General features: G+C 37.9%; 1 protein-coding gene and 2 long non-coding RNA genes across 4 annotated transcripts; all 3 read right to left on the reverse strand.

Moving 5' to 3' along the window:
* Positions 1-466: 466 nt before the first annotated feature.
* LOC126585166 (uncharacterized) lies at positions 467-1,045 on the reverse strand. The gene is made up of 2 exons (XR_007610343.1): positions 956-1,045; positions 467-838 (listed from the first exon to the last, which is right to left on the reverse strand). It is a non-coding gene; the product is annotated as an uncharacterized LOC126585166 (long non-coding RNA).
* A 1,921-nt stretch (positions 1,046-2,966) lies between these two features.
* LOC126585167 (uncharacterized) lies at positions 2,967-5,028 on the reverse strand. Of its 2 annotated transcripts, XR_007610344.1 has the most exons (4): positions 4,809-5,028; positions 4,620-4,718; positions 3,865-3,927; positions 2,967-3,143 (listed from the first exon to the last, which is right to left on the reverse strand). It is a non-coding gene; the product is annotated as an uncharacterized LOC126585167 (long non-coding RNA). The 2 variants fall into 2 exon arrangements; XR_007610345.1 differs by lacking the exon at positions 3,865-3,927.
* A 2,335-nt stretch (positions 5,029-7,363) lies between these two features.
* LOC126585161 (citrate-binding protein-like) lies at positions 7,364-9,082 on the reverse strand. Its single transcript, XM_050249554.1, has 2 exons — positions 8,806-9,082; positions 7,364-7,933 (listed from the first exon to the last, which is right to left on the reverse strand). The coding sequence occupies exons 1-2, from the start codon at positions 9,073-9,075 to the stop codon at positions 7,547-7,549; spliced, it is 657 nt and encodes a 218-aa protein (XP_050105511.1). The 5' UTR covers positions 9,076-9,082; the 3' UTR covers positions 7,364-7,546.
* Between the last annotated feature and the right edge of the window lie 1,459 nt (positions 9,083-10,541).

Below are 10,541 nucleotides of genomic sequence, written 5' to 3' on the forward strand. Positions count from 1 at the left end.
AGACTTTGGAAGAGAATCTAAGAAAAGAATTGAAGTACTTGGATATAACGAAAGACATGGTACAGAATTGAGTGCAATAACGTTTTAGGATTCATACAGTCGACCCCACTTGGTGGGAAAATACTTTGTTGTTGTTGTTGTGGTGGTGAAACTTATACTTTCGGGATGGCGTGATTTGTGAATGATCAATTTAGATTCGTGTTTTTTTTTTAACAAACGATATTATCTACACACTAAGGGAATTGGGGTGAGTTTAGCCTCATAATAGGTTAGTAATAACGTGATTCAAATTTACCTTTCATGAGAATCAAACCTAAGACCTCACTGAAGAGGAATACCGCTAGACCTCTCGCTTATGTGTTTAACGATGTCCAGTAAGAAATTCTACTTTCAGCAAGAATATTGATATTTTCTAATAACTATAAGTAAAGTATAATTAAGAAAAAATATTGTAACTAATTTAAAATATTGTAATTGCCATTCCATGATTTGTGGATCACGGCTCTCTAGCATTAGAATTAGGTTTTGACTTTTCTATTGTGTTTGTGTGTGTGTGTGTGTGTGTGTACACAGCCATCGTTGAATAATATACAAGCAATATTCAGCCAACTTCTTCCTTCTTACACTATTCCCAGGAACTACCCGACTCTTTTGGTATCAACAAGAAGTTTCTTGATCCACTTCAAGCCCTAGCAAAATACAAATATCATGGGAGACGACCAAACATCAACACCCAATCCCACCAATTCCAAGAAAAACAATTCCAGCAACCCTAGTATGGATTCATCAAATCCATACTACATCCATCCTTCAGATCAGCCTGGCCATGTACTTATTTCTGAAAAATTGAATGGTACAAATTATTCATCCTGGAACAAGTTTATGTTGGAATTTAATATAGCTACAAACATAGATTACGAACATGCATCAAGTACTGTGATTTGAGTTCAGAGACCTTGGGAAGCCATTGATCGCAAGGAAAGAAAAGGAAATCTTCTACTCAAGGAGGACCTTATGTTCTTTCTAGAATATGGCTAGATTTTCTTATATACGAACGTGTTCCTCTTGAGCAAGGACTTTTCATTTTATAAACGTGCAACCATAACCATTTCCTCCTATCAAGGAAAACGGTTTGTTCAAAACACACGTCTATAATGCTCCAACGTGGGATATCCACTCACCAACATGTTTAACCCTTCATGTCCTACTTTAAAGGAAAGAAGTTTATTCACCTATTAACTCTAACCGTTCTCAGTTTCCACTAAATTCAAAACCTGAATGAGATAAGTTTGGAGTCCAATAGGGTTCCAACAGTTTATGCTTCATTACCTTCGGGCCAAGAATAAAACTGGCTTCATCAATGGATCCATTAAACCTCCTTCAGAAACCGAGAATTCAGTAACTATGCCTATGGACACAGTGTAACAGTATGATCCTATCATGGATTTTACATTTGGTGGAAACCCATCTTTTGTGCACGCGGAATTTGCATACAAGGTATGGCAAGATTCCAAATACCAATTTTGATAGTTGAATGCTCCAAGGAAAGATGGGCCTCTTTATCGCAAGGCACCATGACTGTCTCAACATACTTTATAAAACTCAAAACTCTCTGGACTCAACTTGATGCATATGAAGACCTATCATTTGCTTTGAAAATTGGTACTTGAAATCTTTCCATACCTTATATGCAAATTCGGCGTGCACAATCCTTTAGAAATAGGATCATAGTGTTGCATTTTGTCCATAGAGCATGTTCACCAGGATTCTCGGTTTCTGAAGGAGGTTTAATGGATCCAATGGTGAAGCCAATTTTATTCTTGGCTCAAGGGGCATGAAGCATAGACATGCTCCATCCAATCCTTTGAGTGCACTTTCTGCAAATCAAATTCAACAGTCAACTCATGCTCTCTCGCTGCTTTCTCCTGGTAGTAGGAATACTTATGCAAATGCTGCAAGTCTGAATTCTTTTTCTGCTGCTTCGATTAATTATGTGTTTACTAAGCATGGATCTTGGATAGCGAAGTTACCGATCATACAATTTTTTATTCCACTTTATTTACTAAAACCAAACCTCCATCCATACCCGTTGTTAATTTACCCACTGATTCTTCAATCCTAATCACTTCCACTGGCACAATACCATTTAATTCTGATATCACTTTAAACGATGTCTTGTGCGTACCATCTTTTCATCTCAATCTCATGTCCACTAGCAAAGTCAATGACTCTCTGTATTGTTGTGCCATTTTTTTCCTCACCTTCTCAGTTTTGCAAGACTTGGCCTTGGGGAAGATGATTGATTCGGGTAAGATGCATGGTGGTCTCTATTACATGTCGACTATACAACGGATACCTACTTCTCATCAAGTCTCCCATCCTTCCAATTTATGGCATCAACAACTTGGACATCCATCTCCTTCTTGTCTTAAATTAGCTTCTTCATTGTTATCTTCTAGTGATGTTTCCCTTGATAATAATTTTAGTGTTTGTCCTCTAGCCAAACAGACAAGACTTCCATTTTCTTTAAGTTCAATATCGACTCATGCACCTTTTGCTCTATTACAATGTGAATTTGGGGTCCTTACAGAATTCCCAGTCACCCTGGGCTCATTTCTTTCTTACAATTGTGGATGATTTTACTCGATACACTTCGATATTTTTAATGTGTCATAAATCTGAGACAAAAGTTTTTAAGGTCTTTTATCACTTTTGCTCACACTCAATTCAATGCCATAGTCAAAACTATCAGAGTAGACAATGGATCTGAATTCCTATCCATGGGGGATTATTTTCAATCTAATGGCATCGAACTTCAACGCATTTGTGTTTACACTTTGACACGTCCCGATCCTGATATTCCCCGAATACCAGGATAGGCACGTGCTGGTCGACACCCGAGGGTGACGAAAGCCATTTATTGAGTGCAAATGTTGAAAACAATGAATAGATAAGACTTATAAATATAAAAGAATAAAGAATAAGCATTTAAGGAAAGTGTTTAGAGCATATGACTAACTAGAACACCGAAAGAAATAATATAAAGTTTAATGAAACAAAGGATGGGTCCTGCACTGAGAGGACTCGAAGATGCCGATGCGGAAGTGCCTTGACGTCGGGATTGTATGCCTCGATTCTAAGCTCTGAAGGAGGCGCAAAACAAACATGAGTGGACCAATTTGATATATATATATATATATATATATATATATATATATATATATATATATATATATAAAACAGTTATCAACGTACTAACCCCCAGGTTTTATGAAAACACATATATAATGATAAACATAGGTTTTCTGAAACCTAGCATGTCATGCAATGTCTCAAATCATAACTTGTATATATAATAATCACTAGTGAATTGTCCGATAACCCCCAGGCCCCATGCCGGCTCCCCGTCTTTGAGCAGACAGTCAGAGGAAAATACACTTCAGGCCATTTGCCGACTCCCCGTCCCTGGTCTTAAATGCTAGAGGAAACACCCTCCAGGCCCTATGCCAACACCAAACCGTTGCCCGGGACAGACCAAAATCTATCCCTACATCCCGTAGTGGAAAGGACCACTAGGTAAGTACAAAATCATTGAACATATCTATATTGAAAAGCAACTTTATAGTATAAAGTCATCCATCATCTATACTATAAAGAGATGTTTGAAATGTGTTCTAAATATCATATCGTCATCCATCAGATATTCTATAAGAACACGGGTTATAGGAAAAAATAGTAATAATTCAAACTAGCCTCAATAAGCATGTTATCTCAAAGCGTTTCATAAAACATAATTGTTAAATCATGATTTTCATGTATGCATTTCTACTATCAAAATATGCATTTTAGAAAGGATCCGCTCACCGTACACCGATGGTGCAAAGCTGTACCAAAAAGGTATAACGGAATCACCGTTAATAATTGCAGCTATTCACATAAAGGAGTACCTTTAGTCAAATTCTATTCAAACGATTGAATTTGGGAAAACGGACTTCAAAAACGGATCCAGGACGTCGAAATTAGCCTAGGAGAAGTCCTGGACGAAATCCGAAAAGTCAACTCAAAAAGTCAACTCAAAAAGTCAACGTTGACCGTTGACCGGTCAAAGTCAAAGTCAACTCTAACAGTTGATCGAGTTACCAGTCAGAGTCAACTGGTCAAAGGTCAAAGTCAGACTTGGGCTTTGGATTGGGTTGGGTCGAATGGGCTTTAAGGGTTTTGGGTTGGATTAAAGGTTAATGGGTTTTGGGAAAGGGCTGAAAGCCCACTTTCTAATTGGCCCTAAGGCCTTAATCCTAAAACAGAAATTAAATAAAACCTTCAAAAGGTTTTGGGTTGGACTAATGGCTACGGGCCCTAAACATAATGGCCCGAAGGCCTTAAGGTCCTAAACAATTAATTAAATAAAAATAAAAGGAAAACAATTGGGTTTGGGTGAGTTGGGCTAGGCTCACCACACGGGCCTAAGGCCCGATTGAATTGGAACCGGCCTGGGAGGCCTGGTCTCGCCGGAGAACAAACACCGGAGCTTCAACAGCTCTGGCCGACCACCACACACCACCCTAAACTCCGATTTAGGTATCAAAACGAAGAGCAAGACGAGGGGAGTGTTTTTATACCTTCCTTTCGTCGTGGAACGGCCTGAGGTGGCCGGAATCTCCCTCGACACTCCTGAGGTCGCCAGAGATGGGTGTGCCTACACCCGTGGTGATTTCGTCCTAAAAAACCTCCCAAAATCACGAAATAAAACCAATTAGAACCCATTCTCACAAGATTCTAGGACGAAAGAAAGGGATATTGAGGCTTACCTCATCGGAAAATATAAAAATCTCGCCGGAGATCCTTTCCGGTTTTCTGGGTTCGCATACACGAGAGGGAGAGAGAACAGGACGAGATTGATGATGGCAATGGGTCTTCCTCGCGCAGGGGAGATAGTGTGCGTGTGTGTGCTTGTGGTTGAGTGAAGAGAAGAGAGATATGAAAGAGCCGAGAGGGAGAGAGACGGGACAGACATGAAAAACAGAAAAGAAGAAGAAGGAAGAGGTTCACGGGGGGGGGGGGGGGGTGGGGGGGACAGAGAGAGAAGTGAGGGAATAATTGGGGTGCTACCACGTGGCAGCTTGAAAGAGCCGAGAGGGAGAGAGACGGGACAGACATGAAAAACAGAAAAGAAGAAGAAGGAAGAGGTTCACGGGGTGGGGGGGGGGGGACAGAGAGAGAAGTGAGGGAATAATTGGGGTGCTACCACGTGGCAGCTTGAAAGAGCCGAGAGGGAGAGAGACGGGACAGACATGAAAAACAGAAAAGAAGAAGAAGGAAGAGGTTCAGGGGGGGGGTGGGGGGGGGGGACAGAGAGAGAAGTGAGGGAATAATTGGGGTGCTACCACGTGGCAGCTTGAGGGAGAAAGAATACAATGCTTTAGATCCTAATTGGGTAGATAAAATAGGACCAAATAGATATATTGAAAATGTTGAGGGGTTAAATACATTAATATATTTTATAAATAGGGGATGGGTGTTACACACTTCCCAACAAAATGGGATTGTTGAACGCAAACATCGCCCATATTCTTATAGTAAACGTTCCTTACGCTTTCAGTCCAACATGGGGGTGATTGTGTACTCATTGTCGTCTATCAACCGTTTACCTTCACCCCTACTTTCCAACAAATCACCCTTTGGACTATTAGTAAATTTCATCTATCGTTTGGGAAAAAAATAACCTGTGTCCACACTATGAGGGAACATACTTGTCCACCCACTAGTGATTTAACGTATTTTCATATTATAAACATCAAAATCGAAATTGTCCATTACCCTTTATTATCATATAAATATCATCTTTGGAAAAGAGTAGTTCAAATTGGAGATCATATAGCTATCCATTTGTGTCACACACAAGTGGGTGGACAAATGGATTCCTACCATGGGGTTCAATACAAGTAATTTGCTAAAAAATAATATATAAAATTGTATATTTTTAACTATTTAAAATGTTAAACAATTATGCAGGGCAGTTTCGTGACGGATGTGCTATTACCATATCAGACCTTTCAAGCCTAAAAGATGCAGATTCTCCCAATTATCCATATTCGTGGGGATTTTCCCGCATGTTCTTAGGTTTAAGAGCTCTCAAATGTTTTTGTTATCTAGAAGCATGACATGAGCTCAATTACGAAGCTTAAGGGCTGTAAGATTTTTGTCAAACTCAGGGGTAATATTACGTAGTTTACTCACTTGGTTTTAATGTAATCTTTTTCCCACAGATCAAGAATACTTTTCCCCCACTGGGTTTTTGCAAACATAATGAGATTTGAATTTGGCACCCACATCGGGTTGGTCCTACCCTTGACATGTGTGTTTACCGTTGCTTATTCATCTCAAGCCTCAACATTGCATTAACTCATATTTTTTTCCCTTAGACTACGAGTTTGTCCTATTGGGTTTAATGTAGCCAGGTTTTGGTGAGACTATATTCTATATGCATCCCTCAATGTAAGACTCGTGTATGCATTGCATGTGCTTGACGAGAAGACTTCATCAACTGATTTCACATTGCCTAAAGACCTAATGCAACTACTTCTTTGGTTCTACACACTCAAGGAAGAGTGTTGCAATTAGTACTAAAGAAATGTGATTGTGTAACTAGAAGTAAGAATCCTATAGGATATAGAAGATCCTTTCCTTGTATGAGTTGTATTACTTGGAGAGCAAGTAAAAACCATCATAATTGGTGCAAATAAAGGCACAAAAAAAGGGAAAAGGATCCTCTCTGGATCCTCATTGTGGGGATCCAGGAGATCCATCAATCACGGCTGTTCATCGTACATCATGCAGTCATAAATCATTTTTAAATTTAAAATTTAAAATTGAATATAAATAGTATATAACGAAAACTAACAGCACGATATACGATGAACTGTCGTGATTGATGGATCCCCGGATCCTCACAAAGAGGATCTGGAGAGGATCCTTTTCCTAAAAAAAAAAACCATCATAATTAGTACAAATAAAGGCATATGGCCTAAGGAAAATCAATCAAGTTAGACCGCTAGACTCCTTTCACATCTCTCTATCGTCTCTCGCTCCCCTCTTTCTCTCTCTAAATACTATTTACAACCACAACTTTAATAAATTAATAATTAATTAACTAAAAATAATTAGTGAATATACGAAAGGCTATTTGGGCTGATAGAGAATTAGAAGTGCTTTCAGTAACTAAAAGTACTTATGGCTGTATGACTACATTTTTCAAGAACTACTTCGATTTGAATGAAAATTCTGACCTGTTTATACTAAAAACACTTTTAGTAAAAACATTTATGAGCAGAAGTACTTACAAAAATAGTACCCATTAAACGAATCTTAAGTTACATGGTTATACTTTGAATGGAAGCTTGCATTGCATTGACATGGAAACACCTCAAAGCAGTTGGTTGTAGATCGAACACAGATATATATGCATCAAATTTGTCCATTGCAGAAAATACATAGTGTGTATATAAAGCTAGCTAGCTAGCACGATAGTTCACTTCAGCAATAATCATCAGTATTTTTTATATATTTTGATGTCTTTCCAACGTGATTCCATGTAGTAGCTTATGTTAGCCGGTGCAGCATAAACTCCACATTTGAAGTACAAATCTCCTGGCCCTTGATCCTTCACCCGAAATTTCTGGACTCCGTCAATGAAAACAGTCACGCTCCCTACGTCGACGTCATGGATTATGTTAAGTCTGAACCACTTATCATAAAGATTTGTAGCCACCAAATCTCGACTATAATACCTCATGTCGCCGTTATAGATTCTTAGGATTATAGTCGTAGCACCCTTAGCTGCTCCATGGATCTGTGCTACTGTAGCACCAGAGGTTCCATTTGGCACAAATCCATAGCCTTCAAATTGCCATATTCCAGATGAGTAGTCAAGTCCCTGCATAAAACTTAGTTAGCTCTAGCTGATGATTGCTTTGTCGTCAGATGATATGTGGACCTGGACCACCCGTTCTAGAAGCGTTCTACATAAAACCTATACAACGTATAGCAAAAAGCACAAAACAAATAATTTATGGTTCGTTTGGAAGTGTTTTTAAAATAACTAGAAACGTTTTTTATGAAAATGTTTTTGAAACCAATCTTTAGTAAAATCGAACGAAATCCTGAAAAAGCACTTTAAGTGCTTCATGCAAGTAACACATATTTGGTGCTTCTTCTAAAAAACATTTAAATTGCTTTTGAAACCCCAAATTAATTTTCATAAGCACTTCCAAACAAATTCTTATACGGAAGCATTTTTTCTAACTTGTACAGAAGCATTTTTTCTAACTTATGCGGAAGCATTTTTTCTTGCTAGATTTATGCTGGCAAGACTATATATATGAATATGGACCATATAAGTCAACCTGATCAATAGTTTATATTCCCTGTCTAAATTTAAAATCACACATTTGATAAAATTTAACATGATCAATGACTAAGGTTCATATTTTGAATACTCACTGTCTATATAGAATAGTGTTCTCTCTAGTCGAATCACCTGACAACGTAAAAATATTTATAATATGTAAATAAGACAAACATATTCTATTACACAGTCTGACAACATAAAAGATTTATCCGCAGAACTGTGACCTTGAACAACATATTCGGTCAAAAAGCAACTTAATCAAATCCACCATATACGAACATAAACATATATCAGTAGGGTTTTGGGGCTTGTGAAATTCACCATATATGAACATAAACATATTACATATATCAGTAGGGTTATGGGGCTTGTCATATATAGCAGGTTGGGAGGCGTACCCGTATGCGAACTTCAGTACGTGGTTGGGTTTGGCTATTAGGGTCATGGGGCTTGTCATCAGCATAGACCCACAAACGCCTTACTCCATTGACAAAACTGTAGCGCTCCTCCAGTGGTACGTCATACGGTTTCTGTAATTCGAAATTATATTCTGTTAACGGAACATCGGTGAAGCCATCAGTCGGATCAGCACCGCATAACTGAATAATTTCTTTCAGTGAGCCCAGAAAAACCAAGGACAGAAGTATATAGCAGTAGCTACCTCTCATATTTCTTTCTCCACTACCTCCCTCCTATAGTTGGTGGGAGCTTATATCTCTGCATGTAGGTATATATATACATACATAGATATATATTATACATTAGAACATCGATCACATTAGATCATTGATTGTTCACACATTAGATATTTTTATCCTTAATTTTAATATATTTTCATTTTGTAAATTGACATTTACAGCAACAACAACCACCAAATCATATCTCAATAGTCTCGTTTTTGCATCAACTCTTCCATTAGTTCCAAGTATTAAATATATTATCTTATATTTAATTTTATATGTGTAAGTTTATAGCTTATGCTGCCGGTCTCATGCCTGGATAAAGAAGGAGTGCGTCAGATAGTTGACAACCAACGATTTGTTCTTCACATCAAAACCCTATGATATAAATCCTAAACGTAATATTTTACTATTTAGCCTAATTAATTAAAGTCTTTACACTAACTCTAACATGGGCTGCATGGAAGGCAAACTAAAGCTTTTTCAACAAAATGTAATTATACATCGGAGGAGAGTGTAAACCAGTGAGGGTATTTGCAGGGTAGTTAGCATAATATTATTGTTTAATTGAAGCTAATTAATAATGTAAATACCCACAAGATGACAAAGCATGTGAAACTACAGAAGTATGGTTTCTTGAATTAGCCCTTCAGGCGGCAGGGTTGTTAGCAAAATATAGTGCATGATGCCGGCGGAGGCACCAAGGGTCTAGAACTGGTCTCGGCCTATATGTCCTGACTTTTCTAAAATAAAAAAATTACTGTCGCGCAACCTTATTGGTTTTTGTCGAAATCTTCTGTTGTCAAACTTCTTTTTGTCCACTTACTATTTGTCCGATTCAAATTCTATCATATCCCCTTTGGCCAATTCAACAATCTTAAATATGTTAATTGATATTCCTAACACAAGTTAATCACAAGTGATCGGGTGGACGAATGGTTGCGGGTGGGCGAATGGATTCCACCATGGGGGTTCGATATAAGGAATGAGGATCCTCTCCGGATTCTCTTTGTGAGGATCTTTAAAAGTATTTAAAATGATTTTCGATCATACGATGTATAATGAACGGACATAATTTGAGGATCCTCCTGACGATACAAGTATTTTGTTTAAAAAGTAATACATAAAATTGTATTTTTTTAATAATTTAAAATGTTAAACGAGTATACGGGGCGGTTTTGTGACGGATGTGGTGATACCATAGCTAACTTATCAAGTTTAAAAGGTGCAAATCCTCCCAATTATACATATTCGTGTAGATTTTCCACATCATGCATGTTTTTAGAGCATCTCCATTCTTTAGTGGAAGACAAGGGCAATAAAATTACCCTTATTATTCACTCTAAAGAGTCATTGCCTTTTGTTCAAGTCCATTCATTTGGAAGGAGGGTAAAGGTGATTACTATTCATACATATCTTTTTTATTTTTTAATGTTTTCTTCGTCTTATCCTCC

The sequence above is a fragment of the Malus sylvestris genome, chromosome 10, assembly GCF_916048215.2.
Source record: "Malus sylvestris chromosome 10, drMalSylv7.2, whole genome shotgun sequence".
Taxonomy (NCBI): domain Eukaryota; kingdom Viridiplantae; phylum Streptophyta; class Magnoliopsida; order Rosales; family Rosaceae; genus Malus; species Malus sylvestris.

Bases quoted from the DNA above. Each gene is read 5' to 3' on its own strand.
- LOC126585161 (XM_050249554.1), bottom strand. From the start codon at position 9,075: ATGAGAGGTAGCTACTGCTATATACTTCTGTCCTTGGTTTTTCTGGGC. The intron at 7,934-8,805 runs GTACGCCTCCCA...AGTTTTATGCAG, and splicing joins GTACTGAAGTTCGCATACGG to GGACTTGACTACTCATCTGG.